The 26,480-nt window shown below is 32.6% G+C and overlaps 1 protein-coding gene across 1 annotated transcript in view; it reads right to left on the minus strand.

Annotated features, from left to right (window-relative positions):
- St8sia4 (ST8 alpha-N-acetyl-neuraminide alpha-2,8-sialyltransferase 4) overlaps positions 1 to 26,480 on the minus strand; it is a 94,092-nt gene that overhangs the window by 23,429 nt on the left and 44,183 nt on the right. The window contains 1 exon segment of the mRNA XM_047556582.1: positions 23,946 to 24,239. Coding sequence (XP_047412538.1) covers positions 23,946 to 24,239 — 294 coding nt within the window.

A 26,480-nucleotide genomic window follows, 5' to 3' on the forward strand; every position in this document is an offset into this window, starting at 1 on the left:
CCCAGATCAAGAAAAGTTTCAAAAGATAACTACAGTAATACCAGGATTACTTCTTAAGAAATAAAACATTTTTCCATTCTATATACTTCCTATCTTGAACACCCCCAACCTCAATTCTAATTTTAAAAAGAGACTTATCAAACCTACTTTTATGATAATTAAAGGATAAGATACATGGTCAATAATCGGAACTGTTACTGCCAAGGTTCTTCTGCCCATGTAGACACACACCTCTTTTCCAACCCATCTTCCCACCTCTACCCACGTCTTCGAAGTCCTGTCTGCCTCCCTGCCCTCTGCTGCTCGGGTCAACGTCCCACTGTACTGGAGTCCTGTTCACGTTCCACTGCACTGGAGTCCTGTTCTCAGCTACAGAGTCCCTAGACAAGTCACACCCAATCATCTCTGAACAAGATTTAAAACAAAACACTTCATTTAACAAATTTCTCCATCTGACTATTGATCTAACGTTTTAACAATTTGGGGAGGATGGGGAGGGATGAATAGGTGATTTAAAAATTAGGACATGATAGAAATGTATATGTTTAAGTGAAAAATATTTGAGTAGAAAATATTTATCAATACTTATCAATCAATTCTAAACAGAACTAGTTTAAACACTTTTTACTCTTTGTTTAAACAAATGTCAAATGCAGTAACAGAATTGATATTTAGGCAGGGTAAATGTGTTAGGTTCTTTAATATTTAGAACAGGAACTTTGATACAAATCAGTACAAACTTCAGGTTTTATCTTTTTCTTTAGTCAGTTCCACATGGTTCTTGTTTTGGAGCTCTTTTGGGGCATCAGAGTTTTTGCAATTATAACTAAAATATGGAACTGCATTATCTGGGACATATGCCTGAGGGAAGCCTTCCCAATACTTACACAATATTGAAGATATTTTTGTATCACAGATGTTTCATTACTGAAGTTATTTTTGTATCACAGATGTTTCACTTTCAAACATGCTTTGGACCACAAAGAGTGCAATAATAGGAAGAAAGATTTCCTATCTCCATCAGTGAAATGAAGGGAATTGTTCTTATTTTCAAAGTGTGACTTTCCCTCTTTCAGCTAATTTAGGTGAGTGTACTAAAATGTTTTACAGAATTCTAAAAATGTAACACATCCATAGTTGGCCTCCCTATGGGTCTTTTTTTTTTCTTTCTTATCTTGCTTTCATTAGTTTGCTTTAAAACCATCATTAATTTGCACAAAGTTTAGTAGAGTAACCTCTAGAATATTCTTATGGGCTCCAGTTACTCAATAAAACATTAATTTTATGAAAATACGGCTCTGATCCTGTCATTTCTTGCCCAAAAATGTCTACTGAGTTTCTATGTTCAAAAGAAGAAGCTACTTACTACACCATTCAAGGTTTTTGAGAACTGAGTATCAATAAAGCTCTTCAGCAAATCCTCCCACTCTTCTCACTCAGGCCTCTGAATTTTCTACTCCAGCACTTTTGTTCTTCCTCCCTTCTGTATGTTATTTCATTTACTCTACTCCTCTGCCACCTTCCATGAAATAAATCCAATACATTATTCAGGGTCCCAAATGCCTCCATTTAATAAAATATTTCATGATTTACCCTTATGAAAGTGATTCTCCTCTTCATATGACATCCTTATATGCAGTTATTCATTACATCTTTAAGCAGGTTTTAGAAATGATGCAATGAATTCTAAAGTGAATAAGGTCAACTCTGCCCCGCCCCCCAGCACACACAGGTGTGTGCTTAGTTGTATTTGTCTTAGGTATTGTGTATTCCTATTCATTTACATGTCACTTTGCAGGGAAAATTGTCATCTCATCTCATTGTGGTCAGAGATAAAAACTACTTATCTTTTTTTGTTTTTTTTTTGTGGTGCTGGGAATTGAACACAGGGCCTTATAAGACAAGCATTCTACCAACTGAGCTATATCCCCAACCCTAAAACTACTTATCTTTATATCCCTAGTTCCTTAGCAAAGAACCTTGCAGGGGTAGAAGACAATGATTCTATGAAGAAGGGAAGTGAATTTCATTTTGTTGCTGATTTCTGATTCACAATAAATGACTCACAAGCTTTTTGGTGAATTGTATTATTTTGGCAGTAGTATATTGGTGTTTATAATAAGTTTACCAATTTTATTGGACTACAAAATGAATTCCTAGTATAATAAATTTACTTTTTGCTTTATTGTATTCCCACTGTTAAAAGTGGTGTTGAGTTGAGACAAAGTCTTCAGATTATGAAACCAAGTTGCTTGTCTTGGATCTTGACTTTGCCTTTTACTAGTTACGTACATGACCAAGTTACTTAACTAATCCATTTCTCAGTTTCTTCATGTGGAAAAATGAGATTAATACCACAACTAGCTTACAGAGTTCTTTACATACTGTGAAAATCACTCTAATAATGACTGGCACATAATCTTACAAGAGTGTTAGCTGTTAGTTGATATTATAAAACTAAATGATTATACAAAAGCATCTGGTTTTATACTTTTCATTTTTTTTCCCCTGAAACACTTCTTCCAATTCCTGGAATTAATTAAAACATCAATTGTTTCAGCAGGCCTTTTCTTTTAATCTGTCCCCACCTCAGTTCTGCTAGAAGTGACCCTCTATAGAGCATCCATTCCTGCCCCATCTTGCACTTATCATACTGCACTGTAATTTCCTGGTACTGATAAAATCATCAAGTAAGGTCAGAACCATATCTATTTAATCCACATTTGTATCCCAGATCCTGCAAAATCCCTAGAACATGGCATATGTTAAATTAATATATGCTAAATGAGTAGACAAACTATTTTAAAATATTGAGAAGATTATGAAATCACCTTAATAAAGCACTGGAAACAATAAGCTACTATAAAATTCAAATCAAATATACAATATATAATGTATATGTGTATATAACATACATAATATTCAGGTATCTTTTTTCCCTTCCTTCCTTCCTTCTTTCCTTCCTTCCCTCCTTCCTTCCTTTCTCTTTCTCTCTTTCTTTTCTTTTTTCTTTCTTTTCTTTCTTTCTCTTCTTCTTTCCTTTCTGACTTCTTTTATTTTCATTTTTTTCTTTTTCATCTCCTCCTTTCCTTCCCTCTTCCATTCCTTCCTTTCTTTCTTTCATTCTTTCTTTTTATTTTATCCCTAAGATAGATTCTATCTATGTTGATCATGCTGGGCCAGCACAATCCTCCTGCCCCATCCTCCTTAGTAGTGGGAATTATAGATATGTGCCTGCACTTACCTTTTGAGATTTATTTTTACTAGAATTATTAGGGTAGAAGAGGGAAATGACAAACATGCAATCCTTTGGTGACAAAAGGGTCAAACATTAGTTCGTTGGGCATGGAAAAAGAAGAGTGTTTAGGAATTAGCAATGTGTAAAACTTCATTTCAATATTAAATGTAGCTATTTCATGATTATGTCAAATTAAAAAAGAAATAATCTTATTTGTGACAATGATTATAACTTGGTATCTAAAGGGGCATTTAAAACATTGCTAGGAAATATTATCATGGGATTTAGATGGTTTCAAGTTTCTGGATTCTTTAATATTTTTCTTTTAGTTATTTCCCCTCTTTTTCTTACATTGTAATTTCTGATCAAATTAACACATTCTCTGTACATTATTTTTTTCTCAAAGACAGAAAACAAGAATGGAATGGGGGGAAAAAGAGAAGGAAGTAGGATACAGAAGTCTTTAAATTTATATTCTTGCTTTTCAGAAGTAGTCCTTTTATATCCCAAGCATGAAACTAAGTTGCTTTTTCTATTGAATACAAAATTGTCAATCACAAATTCTAAAGATACCCCTAGGTTCAGATCTATTAGCAAATGGCATTTCCATAACTATACAAAGGGATATTTCTCTCTTGCATTACCATATGGAGAATAAGAAAATTATTCATGAAAATGTGACATATTCTGATGGCCAAGCATTGTCTTCTATTTATTTTAAAATACATTGCCAGTTTCTCAAATATAACCAAATTAGAATATATGCACATAAACATGGATAAATGTGTAGAAAAATGCACAAGAAAAATCATTAATATTTTAATAATCCTCTTTCCAGCCAAAATCAATGTGGCTACTTGAAATTTTAAAATATCCAAAGGGTATAAAACATGAACATTGGACAATTCATGTAGTATTAAGATTACTGGTATTTGAAATGGTCTTTTCTACAAATTCATATTCACTCATAGCAGATTACTTGGTACTCAGAAGTTGTACTTGTCACTCATGTGAACAACTCAATATGAATTTTTAAATTGTAAAATAAAGTCATTAGGGATGCTGTGGTTGTCAAATAATATTTGAGAAATAACATGGTTAAAGACTATAGAGATTTTAGCATCAACTAATGTAGGGTCATTGCATCTCCCAGATTTGAAATAAATGTATCCCTTTGGGAAACACATTAGACATATTCATCTATTATTAACATCTACCAGAATGAAAAGATAAACATCAGTTGACTTCAGTCCAAATTGAGAGAGATATATAAATGGAAAAGAAAAGAAAATTATCCACCTGGAGTAGACTAATTTCTGAAATCAAGATATGGCAGGTGTAATCATAGGTTTTCTTATTTTTCATCCTAACCTAAACTCTTTTTTACTTATTTCAAGATACTTTATTAGAAAAAAATTGTGATTAATTTAAACAAAACAGTAGAAAGAGGAGATGGAGTCTGGAGAGAAGAAAATACCTTGAGAGAGAAATGAGTTTTTCTTAATTACTCAAAGGACAATTTACTGAATCCGCTTTTCAATGATGCACTAATTGAGGTTAAGTCTTATTTAGCATTTATGATGTGCCAGACACTGTTATAAGTGCTTTACATGTAGCTCAAGTGATCTTCTCAACAGCCCTATGAAGTAAAGCTCTCAGTAACTAAAGAGATGAGGAAACAGAAGATCCATGACAGCGAGTAACTGGCTCAAAGTAGTAGAACTGGTGAACTGCAGAACTAGGGCTTAGAAAGCAACCTGGTTCCAGTGTCAGTGCCCTGACACCAGGTTGAGATGGAGCTCTACAACAATATTAATTTGGACATATTTCTTTTAGATGGATTACAATAATTTTAAGTTTAAAAATAAAATCACTGTAATTATTGAGGGTCTATGTTTCATAGTTTTCTTTTCATGGTGGTCTGAGATTTGCCCTAACTGATAAAAACACACAGAGAAGCACAAACTCCTTCTAACATTTAATGGAGAAAATATTAACATGGTTGCTCCATAAAATATACAGTGCTCCATACTAAGTATAACCTGGTATTGAGCAGCTTTCACTTTTCTACGGCCAATGTTAAACTCCATGTGGACACCTCTATTTGATCCAAAGTTATCATTGCTTTTCTCCAAGGAGGACAGATACTTTTTAGAAATAAAAATTAATTGAAATATTCAACTTTAACTATGTATTATTAGAAAAATTGTATTTCAAATTCAATTTTTACTTAGATTTGGAAGAGTATGTTGATACCTGGGAAATAACAAAATCCCTCAAAGAAAATTGCTACTGTTTTGTGCTGACATTAAAATGGAATACTTTCCAATTTTCAGGTAGAAATATTCCCATGTCACTTATTATCACTATTGACTTTACTCATAGGAGCTTTAAAGGAAGTCAAGGAAATTTTCTCATTACTGCTTACACATGTGAACACACACACACACACACACACACACACACACACACATACATACACAAGGGAAATAGGAGACCATTCTGATTATTAGTTCTATTTTCCACTTATAAAATCTAAATCAGTCAGAGATGCTTCAGGGAATCAGTTTTGAAGTGGTTTGTAAAAGAAAAAGAGGAGGAGAGAGATTGATTCCTCCGACTTTATTTCTCATATCGCATTTTCTTTAAATTTGTGAGCAAAACAATAAAACAAGAAGCCAATTTAAATATCAGTCTCATGCAGATATCTCATTATCTTGAGGATAATGCTAGAAACTAGCACACAGACTATTTTCCTTTTATGTTTTTTGTTTTTTCATGCTTTTGCTTGTTTCAAACTCTAGGTACTAACCCTCTCCTAATCATTGGAAAAATAAATAAAAGTGAAAATGATTTCCCTTATATTATGGATTAAGAATAACAACTGTTTCAAGTGAGTCTCCACACACACACACACACACACACACACACACACACACACAGTGTTTTTCCTTTTGCCAGTCTTCACAATTCATATGTCCTGTGAGAATCAGCAATCTGATACTAGGATCCTATCTTTCTTGCTTTTGCTAAATCAAATGTCATATTGTCTATTACTTATTCCTTCTTTCATCCAAATAGGAAGGTTAGTGGAAGTAAAGTGGGCAGATTCTCTATCTGTAATATTTAATAATTCTTGAGCTCAAGGTAAATATTCACACAAGAAGGGTGAAGTATTTTTTGATGTAATGGTTGTAATGGAATCACATTCAATCATGAGAATGAATTTAAGAGGTATTGGATTACATCACCACTATTTTACTTTGCCTATACATTCCCACAACATCAGTTTTGATTAAACAATTTTATTTGATTTTAAGATTAATACTGGTAGAAAATAGAGTAATGATGATCTATGTATGGTCTTGACTATTGCTGCAAATATTTCCAATTCACTTTGGGAGATTCTTTTTACTGTAGAAAGAGGAAGACACATTATTTCAATTCTTAATCTAAAAAAAAATTTTCTGGATTAATAATGGAGAGGTATAATGAAACATCATAGGTGAAATGAGTTTTTCCCTTAAAAAGTTGAGCTGCTACATTGCGTAGAAGTGTCTTTTGTTTCTATTCAGAAGTGAATCTTAACCTGTATTGACAATTAGTTCAATAAAATCTTTTTTTAAACAACTCTTTTTTTTTTTACTTTATTTTATTTATTTGTATTTGGTGTTGAGGATAAAATGCAGTGCCTCACATGTGCTAGGCTCTACCACTGAGCCACAACCCCAGCCCAATTAAACCTTCATTAGAGTTCTGGAATTAGAAATTGAATTGGAAGCTCAATAATTGATGTGTGTATATATGCTATTTCTATATGTATATAAACTGTAAAATACATGCATGCACACAAATGTGTAAAAATAGATACACATGTGTATAATATTTGTCATAATATAGTAACATTATGATTAAAACATTATTATTATTATTATTATTATTATTATTATTTTATACCAGGACTTGAACCCAGGGTCCCTTAACCTGAGCTGCATTCTTTTTATTTAATATTTTTAGTTTTGAGATGGGGTCTTACTAAGTTGCTGAGGTTGGATTTGAATTTGCAATCCTTCTGAGCCTAGCTTTCTGAGCCACTCAGGTATGTGCCACTACACCCAGATAAAACTTATTTTTATATGAAGCTTTCATCACAAATTTTATCTCATCCTATATATTTAATTGTGACTAAAGGAAATAACAGGGTAATTTTACTTTATCAGATAAGCTGTGATTACTTTTACTAATGTCATCTTGGTTTTCACTTAAAGTGGTTAAGAAATCAAATTTTTCCAATTATATAAGTAAATTTATTTTACTGTGTGAATCAATGTCACAAATAGAAAGATTTAAATCCTGTCAACATTCTCTCAAGCATTTACAAGAGAGAAATTAAAATAAATAAATTGTGCCATACCATAAATATTATTAATAATCTCATACATTTTTACATTTTAGAAAAATGATGGATACTTAAGTAAATAATAATAGGTTTAGAATAAATATCCATTTCTGACAAACACTATAGAATTTGAATGTTATTCAAAAGTATTTAGCCAGACCTAGTTCAATAGCAGAGGGAAGAATTTAATTCTTTTTTTAGTCAATAACACTTAGACACTCCACTTTAAGGACTATTATATAAAATGTCCATTATGCATGCTTATATTTGATTAGTATAATAAACCAGAAGAGATGAATTAAATAAAAGGTATTGATTTGCTTTTATATATATCACTGTTGTCAGTGCATTTGTATTAGCCAATCTAAACTAATAGACAAGTAGAAAGAAGAAAATATCCTAATAAATGCGATAGATAGTTCCGATAGAGTTCTCTGTGAGATAGAAAGAAGTTCATCTAATAAGGCTGTACGTTAGTGGCTTTATTTTTTTTTTTTTCACTCAATAGAGACAAAAATTTCCTTAATCTTCATATTAGGGTTTGCTAAAGCTGGAGCTTATTGATTCATAAGTCTTTTGTTAAATTGTCTGAAATTTTGTAAGCTGGTTAATATCTCATCATTAACTTGAAATTGGACATGTTGGGAGTATTTACACTATGAAAATCAGCAAATGTTATGAATTCAGGTTTGTTTGTTTTCCGAGACAGTTCATTGTTTAACATTCACTAGCACACATTGCCTAAAAGGAACTTTCCATTGGTAAGATATTGCCTAATTTTCTGCAATTATTTAACATTTGTCATTTTCTATTGACAAAAGATGTTCATTTGAGACCAACCTATTGCATATGTACTTTAAAAGTCACTTAACTGACCCAGGATGTCTAATGTCATTATTTTAAAATGAGACCTTGATTAGATGTTATACAAAGTTTTCTCTACTTCTATGAGTGTCTTAATAAATTATTATATAAGTTTACACCTCTTTCTACTCCCCAAAGGCAGAACAATGAAACTAAGGTTAATGAGTTGGGGTCAGTGTGGGAGAGACAAAAGGGTTGTGAAGGACTGGATGGCAATGCCCAGGTCACAGGAGAAAGTACAGTTAGCTGTTATTACAAGGAAAGAAAAGTCTATTGTTGCCAGATCTTCAATTTTAAAATGAACTCTTGAAAATTGGAGATTCTGTTTGAAATGTCACTATTTTTAAATGTTGGTATCCAATTTAATTTTTAAATATATATGTTGTTAAGTAGGTCAGTAGACTTGAAATAAACTGTCAGTCATTACTTTGCTACTTCTATAATCAGGAAAAGGAACAGAAATGGCAGTAGGGTGTCCTACAAGAGAAATGAGAGAAATCAGGGATTTTAATAAGGGCCAATATTACATTACATAAAGTGCTAATAAATAGATGAGTGTCAAATAGATGCTCAATAATAAAATTATAAAAATCTGTCTCATTCATACATAGTATTTAACTTACACTTTTGTTATTAGGGTCTAGACATTAGTTAACTGGTTAAAAAGAACATGTCATATTAAATATTGAAAGTTCAACACTGCAAGTATTTCCTTATATACTTATGAGAATGCGATTCATTCAATCTGAATTTTTAAAGTAAAGTTCTCTCTCTCTCACTGTCTTTTTTTCTCTCATTCCAGAGAATCAACTGTCAACATTGTAAATACTTCAAATATATTCTCTAGCAGTTCTTCAAGTGTATCCTCATTAATATCAGCTTTGAAAAGAATAATAAACATGTATAAGGAAAAACAATATTGTTAATAGACAATGTCAGTATTCCATAAAATGGTGACATTATATTGCTAAAATAATGTGACCCATATTAAACCTTCTAGAAATATTATGTGGACAAAGTAGGTCCTAAAAACTAATGATGTTTTTTATTGTTATAACCTTTTACCAACTTTGAATGTGTAAGACATGGTATTTGGTTAAAAATGAATTTCATATGTTCTCTGGCCAAATACATATATTAAGACCTTATGTTGTTTCACACTTCAATTAAAATAAACTATTTATATGTAGATGGTTTGAGTTTTACAGATAATATGGTGCACCATCAATCAATTTTCCAGAAGAGATCTTGATTTTGCTCTGCAGATGTCAGCTGAAAGCCTGAGTAGATAAATGAACTTAAATTAAATGAAATGCTTCCGAACCCAGCTATAGAATTTGTGCTATCATTTTTAGAGTTGAAAAAAATTGCAATTCTATTTTAGAATTATTTAAAAAGTTTGGGCTATAAATCCATAGCTAGATAGGCAGTTTTATTTAGTTTTTTCCTCTTCTTGTCTTTGAAAAATAATCTTCTTTTTATATTTGTCCAGGAAACACAAGCCAGAAACAGCTCCAAATCTGTGATAACTTATAAATTGAAATGCATTCACTTTCTGAATATTACTTTGAAAGATTAAAATGTTATATAAATCAATACTATTATATTGAAAAATCATACATAAAAAGGAATGATAAAATGGCACAGATAGTTTATACCAATATAAAGCTGCACTGTTCTACAGAGGAATTGCTAGAGGAGACCCTGGAATCAGCAACTCTAGCTGTGCCACTAAATCAATGTCTATTCTTGATTGAGTCTGGGCCTCAATAGTTCCCTGTATAAAATAAGAAAATTAATAGATTATATCAGGGATCACTGAAATATTTTCATATATATTTATTAGTTATGCATAATCTATATATTTGTATGATAGTTATATCATTTTATTACTTTCAATACATATATAGTTTGTAAACTATTCATTCCTCATCCTGAACTTTTATATCATATCATATCATATTGGTCTCACCAGTGAGACACAGTAAACTTGTTCAATACCTGAAATGAAAATTTCCAATGCTTTTCAAGTGACTCATCTCAAGTGACTTAGATTGCTCCAAGAAGTTACAGATTTCTTTTGGCTTTTCAACATTTTTAAACATTTTCTATTTATATTTTGGACTATTATAGTGCTGTATTGCTTTCTGAAGTAGAGTGCTATTATTTAATCATATATATACAAATACATATGATCAATCCTAGAGTTTCCTTTAGGGTGAAAATGGGGGAATTTGAAAAAGACTATGAAACTAGTTTTCAATGTGTTGCTATAATGGAATAAAGAACAAGTTCTTTAAATGTTTTCTAATATCATCAAACATCAGCTTGGCTAGAAATTCCCTAGTCAACCATTAGTATTAAAAGTTTAAAGGTCCAGAGCATTCACAGGGATACAAAATTCCCCCAAGCAGTTCGTTTAGTCATGAGTCACAATGCTTGGTTAATGCAAAGTCATTTTCCTAACATATAAACTACTGGAGAGGAAACTGGATGTCACTATCATCTGCTGGTCAATATGGGCAACATTTCATTTTACTAGTTTTTCATCGGTAACAACCTCTTTCCCACTGAGCCTATGTTCACTCTTGTAACATTTCAATCCCTCGGTTACTTAAGAATTTAACCCCCCCCAATTCTTCTGAGTTTTCTTGCTATGGATATTCCAAAGAATAAAATAAATAGATAGTTTGTCCTTTTTGCTTTGTTTTCTTTGTTGTTGTTTGTTTTTTCTTAGTTAGTCCTTTTTAAATATTTTTTTCTTTCTGCTCTAGTCTCCAGTAAGTACCCCTTTCCCTGCCCCCACCTAATCTATTTGGGATCACAGTATGCTTCCTCATTACTACAAGGCTGTCACAGTGAGAAACCCAAGAACTTATTTCCTGTGTATACCAACTTAAATGAGAAAACCAGAGTAAGGGAAATGCCAAATGTACCCTACATCATAGTAGAGAGAGAAGAGACATTTATAAATCTATTTTGAACATGACTTTCATCATCTTGAATTATTTCTTAAAAGGTTACCAAAATAGACAGGTAGACCAATGGTACAAGACAAAAGACACAGAGACATACCCACATAACAGTTATCTCATACTAGAAAAAGGTGCCCAAAACTTACAATGGAGAAAAGATAGCCTCTTCAACAAATGGTGCTGACAAAACTGGAAATCCATATGCAATAAAATGAAATTAAACCCCTATCTCTCACTCCGTACAAAACTCAACTCAAAATGGATCAAGGATCTAGGAATTAGGCCAGTGACCCTTCACCAAATAGAAGAAAATGTAGGCCCGAATCTCCATCACATTGGCTTAGGACCAGACTTCCTTAACAAGACTCCCATAGTGCAAGAAATAAAAGCAAGAATCAATAAATGGGATAGATTCAAACTAAAAAGTTTTTTCTCAGCACAGGAAACAAACAATAATGTGAAAAGAGAGCCTACAGAGTGGGAGAAAATCTTTTCCACACACACACTTCAGACAGAGCATTAATCTCCAAAGTTTATAAAGAACCTAAAAAACTTGACACCCAAAATACAAAGAACCCAGTCAATAAATGGGTCAAGAAAATTGGCAGACACAGAAGAAGATATACAGGTGATCAACAAATATATGTAAAAGTGCTCTTCATCCCTAGTAATTAGAGAAATACAAATTAAAACCACCTTAAGATTTCATCTAACTCCAATTAGAATGGTTATTATCAAGAATACAAGCAATAATAAGTGCATGGATGTGGGGAAAAAGGCACACTCATACATTGCTGGTGGAGTTGCAAATTGGTGTGGCCACTCTGGAAACAGTATGAAGATTCCTCAGAAAACTTGAAATGGGCCCACCATTTGCCCAGCTATCCCACTCCTTGGTTTATACCCAAAGGACTTAAAATCAGCATACTACAGTGATGCAGCCACATCAGTGTTCATAGCTGCTCAATTCACAATAGCCAGATTGTGGAACCAACCTAGATGCCCTTCAATTGATGAATGGATAAAGAAACTGTGGTGTATATATACACAATGGAATATTTGCCATAAAGAAGAATAAAATTATGGCATTTACGGTAAAAGGATGAAGTTGGAAAATACGTTAAGTGAAATAGGCCAAGCCCAAAAAACCAAAGATCAAATGTTTTCTCTGATAAGTGAATGACGATATATAATGGGGGGGATGACTGGGGGAAGAGAAGAATGAAGGAACTTTGGATGGTGTAGAGGAAAATGGGGTGTGAGGGGGTGGGGGACAGAAAGATAGTGGAATGAAACAGACAGTATTACCCTATGTATATGTATGATTGTATGAATGGTGCAAATCTACATTGTGTACAACCTTAGAAATGAAAAGTTGTACCCCATTTGTGTACAGTGAATCAAAATGCAGTCTGTAAAAAAAAGATTTTAATAAAAAAGGTTACTTATTTCAGTCATCATGCTAACTATTTACTATTATTTTCTTCTAACCTTTGTATAACAAATTTCAGTATGCAGAATTATATGGTTTGGATGCTGAATCTATTCTTTTAAAGTGGGACCTTGACAATAATACTTTTTTTATTCAGGTAATAGTATACTGGAATCATGTTTCCTTCTTTCTCAAGATGACTGTTATGTAATATGTAACTATGACCCAACATGGGAATGGACAACACTGTACATTCTTGGTGTACACTATTAGCTGATCATTAATTCCTCCTGGAAACTCTTCTAAGAATTTTGAATTGGTGACAGCAGTATCTCCCTGAAGATACTCCAAGTGCTTGCTAAATACCTTGGGATAGTATTCCTAAATTACCTTGCACCTTCTTTATGGAAACCTTTGGAGTATCAGGCTGGGAATTATCACTGAGGAAGCACATGCTTTGATTGTCTTCTAGGCAGCGCCTGGATGAGCCCAGCACCTGGCACAGGACAGCACTCTGCAAGTGTCTAGTGAAGGGATGAATGTGCTGTGGCACATTCTACTTGTGTTTTCCAAATGTTATAGAGTTATGTGATTTCAAGTATTTTGTTGCTTCAATAAAAACATTTTAATGAAAAAAATCTGGATTTCAACTTTTATCCAGTGTGATAAGTATACCATGTTTTGTGCATTACTAAACTATTTGCATGAACATATTCTGGCCTAATGATTTCCTGTAAAATAATCAGTTTACTAATTTTGAAACTGACAACAATTCTGTTGGAGGCATATGTTTCAGGGAAAAAAAAGAAAGAGAAAATATTTGCCAGCTGAACAAACTTAAAAATGTTAGCAGCCCTTATTCTTCAAGCTGATAGTGACTTTTATCAGTGAGATCTCTGAGTGGATTATTTGATTAAAGTATCCAAAGATAGTTTCCACAAAATATTGTTTTCCTTCTAAAAACAATTCTGAATATTAAGAAGCAAAAATGAAAAATAAGAATTTTGATAAAGGTAAGTCATTTATAATGACCATAATATTTTCTCAAATGCTGTTGAGAAACGGATATTTTGGTGTAAGATCATTGTATCATTGTATCATATTGCAAATATTTTACATGTTACTACAGAACCATTTTGTAGAAATATTTTAGAATTCTACTCAGAGCAAGAAGATTAACAAGGGTAAAAGTACAATTTCAGAATGTAGCTGCTAATAATAATCTTACTTTAACTAAGATCCACTAGAGAATATGAAAGAGAAAAGGAAAAGTCAGTTCCTACTAGCTTATCAAAAATATCAATAGCATAGCATAGAATCCCTGGCATTTCAGATTTTGTTAAGATATATCTTGTATTGACAGGATGACTTTAGCTTTTTAACATCATTTGAAATTGTTATTTGTCCAAATATCATTATCTAAAACAAGGAAGTTCTAAATCTAAATTCAGTTGCTTGTGGCTACAGACTAATTCTGGCAAATTTCACTAAAATTATTTTAAAGACCAAGGAATGTCAGTTAAGAAATGTCACTAACAGAAATCTATACAAGTTATGCTCTTAATAATATGTACTTAGTATACTACCTCCATATGACTTTAATTATCATTTTACAGAAGGAGAAATGGACCCCTCTCTCATTTTATCATCTCTGGGTGACAAAAATGGGTAATATTTTCTTCAGGAGTGTACCTTAAATGATGGGAAAAGTAAAAAAAAAAAAAAAAAAAAAAATCTGTACTTTTATTATGAAAACAATTTGATGGTGTTAATGAAAATATATACTGCCTGAAACAAACCAGTTTGATCTTGAAAAAAAATTACTAATAACGTAGCAACTCCCAGCCCATTCTCTCTACAACATACTGCATTGGAGTATCCACATGGTCACTTAACAATGGTGTGGAGGATAAAAGTGGAAGCAGCATCAAATTCCTAAGATGCTGAAATTTGGCCGATTTTCTCACCAGTAAAATCTAACCAGGGAACATAGCTAAACAATACCATTGCTGGAGTAATGAGGACTTATGTTGAAATCTCAAGTACAAACATAAAAGCAGCAGGTGTATGCCCAATACAGAGTAATGATTCCTCTACTACCGCTTTTTGGTACTGAGCTTAACTGTGATGCCTAACTGGGAACCAGCTGCCTGAAGAGGCCCAGTGCCTGCGGTCACACATGCAACAGAAGGCAACGATGCTGAAGCTTCATATATTTTCCCCTTCTTGCTCCTAACTGCTCAAAGTCCATTAATTGGGACTTTATGACTCCTTTCTTTTAATCTCAATTAGTTTACTCTTAAGTAAGAATTAGCTCTCAGTTATTTATACCTAACAGCATATGTAAGATGTTTTGTTTCCTTTCTCATATATTTGAAGTTCAGGTGGCAATTCTTTTGAGGTATGAAGAATCCTTCATGACTTTTACAAAGATTTTACCAGATGCCTAATTTATCCACAAATAGTAGCAACTACATTAAAATCGAGAGCTACTAAGACATGATGGCAAGGACCCTTCCTTAGGTACTGAGGAAAATATCTTAGAATTTTATTTTTATTTATACCCCATAATTGACAGCCCCAACATAAGATCATTGGAAGAAAAATCACTGGATTATAACAATGAACACTGATCTAAATAAAAAGTGTAAGAATTCACATTTTATATAATGTGATTCCACTGAACAATATTTTCCATTTATATGTCAACCACTTACATACTATGTTTAAGTATTATCTCCCTAAGATCATTTTGAACAACGAATGCCCTATCTTGAAGGGAGTACACATTCACTTTTTCAGACACAAACAGGGACTGCCATTTGGCATATTTGTAGGAAACACAGAATAATACTGGCTTTTGGACACACACATAGATGAGGGCACTCTCACCAGGGTGTCATACAAGACCTCAGAAGTATGTTTTCTTCTCTTATCAATGAACTCTGGTATTGACCAGGCCTTTGCCATTGTGATTAGTTTCTTGCCTCTCTGAATGCTCATCTTGACTTATTTCATCTATGGAATGTGAACACCTCAGGACTAAATTCTGGAAGTCTACCCCACATGCATGAACTAAACAGGAAACTTTAAGAGATAGTGTCCGACTGGTGACTTGCCAACTTGCTTTTCAATCTCAGTTTTATGTAATTACAGAACTAAATGGAATTGTGGTTAAAAGGATATTAAAAATATTTTTGTAGCCAAATTCTTTAAACTTATTTTTGTTACAATATACTTTTACTCAGATTGTTTAATGATTTGGGCTAAGGTTTTAGAGGAGAGAGAAAAAGGATGAACAGTGGTGTTTCCTACCTGTTCCCTTTCTAACAACAATCATGATATGCTGGCATACTGGTCTTTGAAATAGGCAACAGCCAATCAATAGCGTGTTTCCTAACTGAAAACTCTAGTGGTCTAACCCAAAGTATTTTGCTTTATTCTTTTATTTATTACTGGCCTATTGAGCTGGTATTACAAGTATCAGTAGCCATAATTTGGACATTGTGGCCTGAGGCTATACCCATATTGTCAACCACATGAGGACTGATTGACTATGATCAATCACAAGGAAACACCTAATCTAAACTATTTCTGTCAAGCTAAACTACATCTAAATTATTTCAAGGAGACAAGAAACTGTAACTTTTTAAAGATTTATGAGATTCCTGATTCAATAACCTTTCTCAGCAACTCAGGCAGCATTTATTCATGCTTGTTGTCTAAAACGTCATTAAATATATTTGCCATTTACTTAAGTTCACAACTTATTATTTTAATATATGTGAGAAGTTAATATATGTAAGAAATCTCTGAATACCTGGACTTAGAATAGTTTTATGCAGATTAATTCAATAGAAAATTTTCTTATTGATCAGTATTCCCCTTTTTTGCTGAAATGTCAGAGAAACAGGGGATTTCTGAGGTTGATTGTGAATTTTCTGCTACTCATTAGAAAAGTGGGTCTTAAAAGCAGAAAGATAATAGAACAACCAAAAGCATATAGTGAATATAACTTATGCAAAGAATTCCTGACTATTTCCTGTAGCTCTTGAATATAGCAATATAAATCTTTGTCCTGCTTACTAAATTTCAGCCTTGAGATTTTTAAAAAGTGGTAAAATCAGTTTCCTTCCTTGGCTACTGTGTTTGAAGTAATGACTTTCCTCTAGAAAGCACCATGTTAAATTAATATTATTTAAAAAATTGATTCATAAATTAATCAAATAGACTAACTCTGAGCTAAACATCACAGTCTTAATTTATCATAGCTTTGTCCTTTTGCACAACTCCAATCTCCATCCTTTGCATAGATTCCAACATACCATACTCAGGAAATTTATGCTTCTTACTAGGTATATGCAGATAAGATAAATCAGTCTTTGCTCTCCTGAAATTTACCCATGGGGAAGAATATGCAAAACAGTGACATATTTTGATTACTGTTCTGAAAGAGTCATGCATCACTTGTGAAAACAGTATAAGTACAGTCAAGTTAATCTAAGGAAATTAAAGAGTGAGAAGTTGTGCCCAATTGGAAAATACTTTTAAATTGAGATTGAGGAAGGAATGGAAATGATATAGGTATGGAAGGGTAAAAACTGATTCCAAGGAAGAAAACCAGTATGCCAATGTTACAGAGGTGCCCTCAGGTTTCATCATTCCTACAAAGAAATTCTTGGACCATTGAAAAGAGTTTTCAACTCAATGGAGATAACCAAGAATTGGAAGATGTATTGGACAAAGACATCCTGCAAGCAGTTGTCCAGAAATTTATGTGAAAGCCACATATTTATGAATATCTTCTCAGGTACAAGGTCCTTTACAGGATCACATTCACAGTGCAATTAAACAAGGGGAGCTGGCAGGAAATACTACTGTATCTGAAGGGTGACCAGGCTTGCACTGTAGGGTAGACCTGCAGGGCCAGAGTATGCCTATGGGAGTCCTCCAGTAGCAAAAGGAATATTATACCATGAACGTGTCCTTTGGCTTAAAATGCCTACTATGCAGTGTCTCAGTAGTCAAAAGCATTTAACTAGGACACATGTTTTATGAAGAAGTTTTACAGCTGTGTTGCTCATAGGTCAAAATAGAAACCATACGGAAATGTTTTTAGCATAAGACTAATTTTAAAGCAAGTAAGCCATTTTCAGAAAACACTTGTTGTGAGTATTTCCATTTTCAAAGTTGCTTTTAAAATTGCATTTCCATATGTGTCTTCGAGTTGATTCAATACTCCAAAACAATCCATTTGAATGACTGTAATGAACTCAATTCCCTGAAGTCTACTGCTGATATATTTTGGCTTATAGTTTCACTGGGAACTCTACTGGGAGAAATTCTGATTCAAATTCTTCTGCAAGTCCATGACATTCACATGAAGTTAGTTACTTTTTCTTTTTTTTTTTGCAAGGGGGGGCATCTTACTTTAAAATAGTCATACATCTGAAATATAAACTCAGTTGAAATCTGAGAAATGGTATTTTTATGTTTGTCATAAAACTGGAAAAGGTTAATGCTATAATATGCAAAACTATAATCTATTTGTAAAGAGTCAAAAAATTAAATGCTTTAACAATATTTGTGTGCATACATACATGAGTGTGTGATATGTAATATGCAAAAATCTGATCTAGTTGTAAAGAATTATATAAAAATTAAGTTTTCTGAGAGGCTTCAAAATGTATATATGAATCCCAAATTAGAAAACACCACTGTTGGTAATTATGTAGATACCAAGCACTTCAAATAAAATTCTTAATTCCAGGAAAATATAAGGAAGTTATACAGTTGATTTATTATACTTGAACATTATTTCTGTAGTCATTCAGTTCAACTCTAAAAGATTGTAGGATTTTCCACAAAATGATAAGGAAGTATGAAGCCTGGGTTCTATCCCTAGCACCATGCACATGCGCGCGCGCGCACACACACACACACGAAGAATAAAGTATGTATTTAATAAATAAAATTTATTCAATAAAATTTTATTGGATAAAAATTTAGAAACTAGTTCTGCACTGAATTATGCATCAAATTGTGTTGGTTGGAAATTATTTTGGTGAAAATGTCTTCACCAAAAGATATTGGACATCTTTAAAATCATTACATTGGTCATAACATCACAGGACATTACACATTTTTAATAATGTTAATCACCTGGAAGTTCTCATTCCAAGCGTTTGTGTTGTTTAATACACAGCAGCAGCTTCTCTGTTCAATGATAACATAACCCCATATTATATTAAAATGAATTAATATTCATAATGTGATTATCAAATAAGACAACTATATTATTTTGTTATAATAGAATTAAATAAACTAGGGGGCATGTAGGCTTAGAAAATAATTGAGTTAGATATTTCATTTTTATTTACATATTTAATAATAACTAAAGATAATTGCCGTGATCATAAAAGATTCAAATATAATTGTTTTAACATTTTTTTCCCAAAAGTGATGACAAAGAGATCAACGTTCAAAGCAATTAATCTCTTAAATTTAAATATTTGAATATAGGCAAATAGGTTTAAGCCAAAAAATTCCCTCTACATTTATTAAAGTCTCCTTAATTGTGAAAAAGAAAAAATTATGTAAATGTATTTGTAGATGTATATGTGTAAATGCGTATGTATACATAGGCACAGACAATATGAATGGAAAAAATACAGTGCAAATCTTAACTATCATTACATCAGGGCATTGTAATTGAAAAGGAATTATGGCACTTTATATATATATCTATATCTATATACATATATGTTTAGAGTTATTAAAATGAGTTTACATGAATTTTATATTTTAAAATATACTGTTATTGTATAAATTTAATAAAACCGGAATTGTATATTTAAACTCTCTTTCTTTCCTTTAAGATAGCTATTTTTTAAAGAACAAAATACATCATACTAAACAACAACAACAAAAAAAAACATGGGCTAATATAAGATTCCACCAAACATGACTGGTTAAATATAGAAAAATATGCAATGGGGTAAAGTTTGCAATTGTAAAGATTGGGTTGTTTCTTTAAGTGTTGAGAAAACAACAGATATATCAATTTTATATAAACAAAGTGCAGAAGAGTACATATGATTCTATTTGTTGAACTACTAGCATGAATACATATTTCCTTTTATAAAATCTAAATTTTAAATATTCTTATCTATCCATCTATCTGCTAGAAAAATCCTTAAGAAATTAACCATGGTAGTTTTGTAGTGAAACTGAGACTCCACTCTGTGCAATGTTTGCTTTTGTGTTTTGTTTTAACATGGTGCAAATAAGAAAACAAAGTATAATAATTCCACTTAAAAAACTCATAACTACTTGGATATTATAAATCAAATACAGGAATTAGAAAAACATAACAAGTTTTACATAAAAAATATTTTTTAAATATATTTTGATTCCAAGTATGTTTTGGATTTAATTCAACATTATATAAAACTGTTACTATGTTAACATTTTTTGTTGTTGATGTTGTTTTGTTTTGTTTGTAGTGCTGGGAATTGAACCCAAGGTCTACCACTGAGGTACATCCTCAGCCCTGGTTAAAAGTTTTAAAGGAGATTTTGAGTTGTACATAGATTATTTTATTATAAATGTACAATGTATACTTTGAGTCGCATTTAAGAGTAATCCTAAAGTTTCAAAGAGTCTCTGTATTCTTAAAATCTTGTAATTGCTCGTTCTTCACAAAATGCTTTAAAAAATGTAGACCACCGGGGACTTTTAAAGAGCCTATAAAAAGTTTCAATTCCTTATCAGTTTAATGCATTCTCTTAAACTTGTGAATATCTATTTTATTTGTCCCTATTAGATTACCCTTTCTCTATTTTGCAAGACTTTTCTTAAATTACAAATCTAGCTATGTACTGTTCCTCCTGTTTACCTTAATATACCTTTCAAAGAATTGTACATTTAAGCATAATCCAAGAGGGCCTTTAAGCTTTGTGACTTGTGGTTTCATTTTTAGAGTTTTTAAAAAAATAAAATGAGTGTTTAAAGTTAGTAAGTTTTCATAATTTTCAGAGGAAAAAGTCGAAATAATGAAACCTGACTGTGTGATAATCACCTAAATGATCCTTGTTGTGTTTGGGAATCTTGATGTCCATTATCACCTAAAGTTTCCACTTGCAACCTCATTTCTGGAAAGGCCTTGGCATTCAGGCTCTGTCATCATGCCTACCCTTAAATGTGTGTGTTGGTGCTCTGACCTTTTATGAGAATCAAAAAACTCCCAGCAATCAACTGAGGATATGAAACTATTTTCTTAACAGCATTAACCACAGGGCTTCAGAGTGATAAATCAAGAGATATGAAACAAATACTTAAAGAACAGTATAATGGGAGTTTGCCCTTGCTTTCATTTCACCTAAATCTTCTTTGTTTCATTGGTGTTCACAAGTCCTATGCTTTTTCAGAGTTCTAAGAGCTTTTTAGCATACACATATTACTTTGGAGTACTATCTTGCATACATGAAACTAGTTCAATAATTCCATAAATAAAATATCCTTTTACACACACCATGTGTACTTATTTCTTTCTTATTCGAAAGGTGATAGGCCACTATGGAGCTACTAAATATTTGGCTACACTTTAGAACTCCATCCCTTCACTTTAAGGGAGAGTATATAGATATAAGAGGAAGAAAGTGGTGAAATTAGTTTTTTTCTGAAGAATTCAACATAAGTCTGGTCAAAAAACCTAAACACAGTAACCTAAAGAAAGCATGCCATTAACTTCACCAGTGGTCAGAGTTTGGCCCTATTGTTCTCAGGAATATAACACTAAAGGGTCAGCGCTGTACTTTATATCTAAACAATTAGGGAAGAAAAGTGAATAACATAAATCATAAAAGAAGAGTACTGGCAAATTACTCAAAGATTCTCCATGTTTTACTATTGAAAATGTCTAAGCCAGTTGTGGTGGGATGTGCCTGTATGCCAGGTACTCCAGGGGCTGAGGCAGGAGAATCGCCTGGGCACAGTTCAAGGTCAGCCTGCCAACAAAGACTCTTTCTCAATAAAGCAAAGCAAAGCAGAACAAAACGTCTATAAAAACCTAGATGAATCCACTGGGGTTTATCATATAGAATTCTATCTGAATCTTACCTTATTGAAAATACAATATTTCAGCCATGTCTCTTATTTCATGCTTCATTGCTTTTTGTTTTGAATTGAGAAATATTAACCAGAATTGAGCAAACCAAAGTATTAATTCAGCATACTGTTAAAATGTTTCATTTGTTTTCCATGGTTAGGGATTATACACTCATATCATTTATTTTTAAACTTATTCAGCTATCACTATAATGTGTGTATCTAAAATTGGAAAGTGATCTCTCCAAGTTTGTTTTCAGAACCTTCAACTTCGACATCTCAAAGAAAGTGTTCTTAATACATGCACTTGTAAAGTTGCTCTTTGATAAGAATATATCATAGTCAATTTTATTATCTAAAATACTTATAATTTAAAAAATAAGTTATCCTCCAAATGTATATATTTTATCTTATTTTGTTAAAATTTTCAAACACAAAGATAATGAGTGTTGAATAACCATGATCTAATTATAACAACACAATTTAACTGTGTGCAGTATAATACAATACAAAAAACTATCTGCAGGTTTAATCAGGAAAGGGAAAATCCTTGTAGGAAAGCATCTCAATACCAAAACAAATAATGCAAAACAACTTAGCCTAGTTCCTATTACAGTATATAAACAAGCTATTTTTAACTCTGGGCTTGGAACACTTGTCATTTTTAGGAATTCTATCTATTATATTTAATCGATCCTCTGAACCTGTCATTTCCAGTGTTTCTGCTCTACATCTTCATTAGCCTATGAGTAGATTAATCAAAAAGGTTAGTTAGCCTTTGTACTTTTAGTATGTTCCTTCTCTGAAGAGAATCTGGAGTTACAAGGAGTACCCTCTCAGTTGTTACCGTGTTTATACAGGCTAACACCAATTCCCTGCTTAATCAGACACCCACTTACTTTTCCAACTTTGTAGTCACATTTTCCACAATGGACTCCATTTTTCCATACATATACTGTACACTTAATCATTTCTTTGTGTCAGTTTCCACTAATGAGGCAGTAATATTTCCTTCTGATTGGTTTCCGTCCCCACTTTCACCTTCTCCTTTTTTGCCCAACAATGCTATGCTGTTTGCAAAGTCCAGTTCAAAATGCCAAGCCCACTTCCAACCTTCTTTGTGAACCAGAGGGACAAATTTGATACACCTGAAAATTCACCGGATCCTATGCTGCTAGAGTTGTATACACCTCTGTTTCTACCCTGTACATTCCGCCAAGCAGTGAGCTCTTTTTCACTTTTGTGCTGACAATATCTGACACTCAGCATGCATTCAATAAATAAACATAACTGTTTATCTACTATCTATTTAACACATTTACTAAGTGTATGACTGAATTTGGCCTTTTGGTCACTTGACATTTGTAAGCAAGAGATCATTTCTTATACTTGTTCCTTTGGAGTCTATGATGATAAAAGGGAGATGTTGACTTAAGTCATGAAGCTGGCATCTGTGACTTTGGGGTGAAGTGTTAAGCCATATTATCTCAGTCAGTCTTCTCTCTCAGTAGTAGGTCTCTTGGCTACAGATGGAACTTAATTGCTCCTTAAATATGTTTAACATTTATGTTTCCACAATATTACCCACTAGTCATTTAGCACTTCTGTTGTAGTTTTGTTATCCTAAACTCATCAATTTTACTATGAATTCTTATTACTTTAGCACAGAAAAATGTAAAAATCAGTAGTTTGTTCATGAGTAGACATCAGTAAGTGCCAAGTTCAACAGCTTGCTTTTATGAGAAAAGGATGAGTTAAAATAGTAAGTACACACCAAAAATTCATGATTGTGAACAGAGCAACCATTATAAAATAATGGAAACATATATTAATTTGGAGATTTTACTGAGTCTCCTTCCTGTCTAGCAAACATGTTCAGTTATATGTTCCCTTGTGCCAAGGACAGACTGGTCCTTTCCAGTCACTTACCCTCTGACAGCATGAATAAGTCTCAATGATGGATAGGCAGTTCGCACTTTCAGTTTATTCTTAAGGATTAATGCATTAACCCATTCCACGTGCTTCTCTCCTCCTTTGACCATGAAAGCAGGAATCCAAAGGACACTGTCATTCAGCATGGAAAGTCTATGCACAAATTTTTCTCTGTCACTCTCATTCCGAAAGCCTCCAAATGCTCTTTGCACAACTGATGGATTCATGGTAATGAAATCTGATTTAGTTCCTACATCTGCAGCAAACTCCACCACAGGAGCTAGGTTACACCTGAAGAGAAAAAAAATTAATGAACAAATGACAAATATATATGAAACATTCACTCACAAAATGACATATATGAAAAGAAGAATGAGGAACAAGCTTTTATTTTTTCTTTTTTCTTTCCAACAAGTGAAAAAAAGTTCCAAAGATAATCTGCATGGTAAAATTATATTTTCACTAAGTTACCACACATTCAGAAATATTGTTTTCAATAAAGATGTGCACTACCAATATAGGACTCAAATTGCCACTTGTATTCAATCTGTTGTCTAAGAATATGTTTTACTGTTATTTTCATACAACTATATGATATGAATTCACAGTAAGTGAATTTATGATGACAAATTCACTAGGGCTCTGTTGCCATGCAGTAGGCAATATAAACCATATGCTGTTGTGTAAGTAAGTAAAACACATTGGACTTGATAGCACAATCCATACGGCTTGTCAAGCTTACGTCTTTTCAACAACTTTATACATAACTGAAAGAATTCAACTTCTGTATACTCTGAGGTAAGGGGAAAAGTACAATTCCTTACCAGCATTTTCCACAAACATAGTCATAATTGTTCATCTGTGGGGCAAGTGGGGAAAAAAGTAAGAAAAATGGAGACATCGTATTTAATGTCTTTCTGAGATTTTAAATTATAAAGAAAACCTTTGATATAAGGTTAAATATTACCCTTTAGGTTTCTGTTGATGACATCTTAAAGGTAACTTCTTTCCCTGTTGGGCCATCTGCATCCCTAGAGAATGTACAAGTAAGAAAGGGACAGAACTTTTGGTTCTGAGCCACAGGGTCTTCAAAAGTGCCTGGACCTCATTTAATTCGTGGAACCAGGTTCCACTCTTGTATTATAAGGCGACATTGGAAAGCACCTTGAATGTGTCTGTAAGTGATTTGTGATGCTTCTTTGATTCCATCACATTAATTTTGGGATACTTGATGTAAACTACAGCTTTTTTAAAACTCACTATGTTTAATCTAAAAAGGCAGGTTAAAATCAGATGATAAATGAAAACCTAGATTTTTAACAAACATGAATTTCCTAAGAAAAAACTCATTTGAATTTATTCACTCTAAACCACCACAAAATATAAACACTACACCCTCCACACACATCCACATCCACATCCACACACACACAAACAGAGCTTCTCCACCCCCGCCTTCCTTTTATCAACCTTTCAAGGGAAAGAAACGTAAATAGGTTTTCTGTTTGGTAGTTTTGCAGGTTTGATTTCATTATGAAAGCTTCTCACATTTCTCTTTTTTGTATATTGTACTGCTTTAATTACATTTCCAATAGTTAAATTTTAATTAAAATTTAAGCATGTGTTTTATTAAAAATATTGACTTGTATATTGTTCTTATCTCTCTTAATTATTACATTTTATTTCTTCCCAAATCTTGTATAACACTTAGCTATTGAACAAATCTCTTTCATCTCACACTGTTAAGCTAATTCTATGGTGAGCTGTTAAGAGAAAAAAAAATAATGCCAAGATATTATCTATAAATTATAAATTATTATCTTTTCGATTTATATACCTTTGTACACACTGTATCATATGACAGAGTATTTGCTTTTACCTAAGATCTATGCCACTACTTGAGATAAGATATTGTTCATTTCCATCCCAGTAAGGATATTAGGAATAGAACTGCCCTGAAAAACAATTGTTACAAATGAACAGGTGTCAAAGTGAACATCCTATTGTAAAATTTGAAGGAGACTGAAGATTTTGGATTTTTGAAGTCCTAAAAACTGTGCTGCACACAAATATTAAAAATAGTCTAAAATTTTAATCAAGCTGATTATAACATGAATTTGAATACTGTGTGGGGAGGTGTATTCTGAATATCATTATTGCAGTTACTTCTCCTTTTTGATGTAAAATGTCAAGAACACTTGTTAACATTACAGTTCGTATGTTCCTGTCAGGGCAGATGACAGCATACATATTTTTCTGCTACACTGTAATGCTTAACGATTGCTTTCAGAGGGTGCTTACTGTAGAAAAATAGTATCTAAACTTTACTCTCTCCATAACCTAAAAATAATTAGAGCCACCCAGTTGAAGAGAATAAAAATTATATTCTGCTGAATTACTTTTCAAGAAACATCTACTCTTTCAAGATTAGATTACGTATATTTCTGACATATTTTTCTTGGTGTGCATCTTCTAAGAAGTAGCAAGATGTTCATCAGTTAAAGATGAGGGCTAAAGCTTGGTGCTTTTCAC

Source organism: Sciurus carolinensis, chromosome 6, assembly GCF_902686445.1.
Source record: "Sciurus carolinensis chromosome 6, mSciCar1.2, whole genome shotgun sequence".
NCBI classification, from domain to species: Eukaryota; Metazoa; Chordata; class Mammalia; order Rodentia; family Sciuridae; genus Sciurus; species Sciurus carolinensis.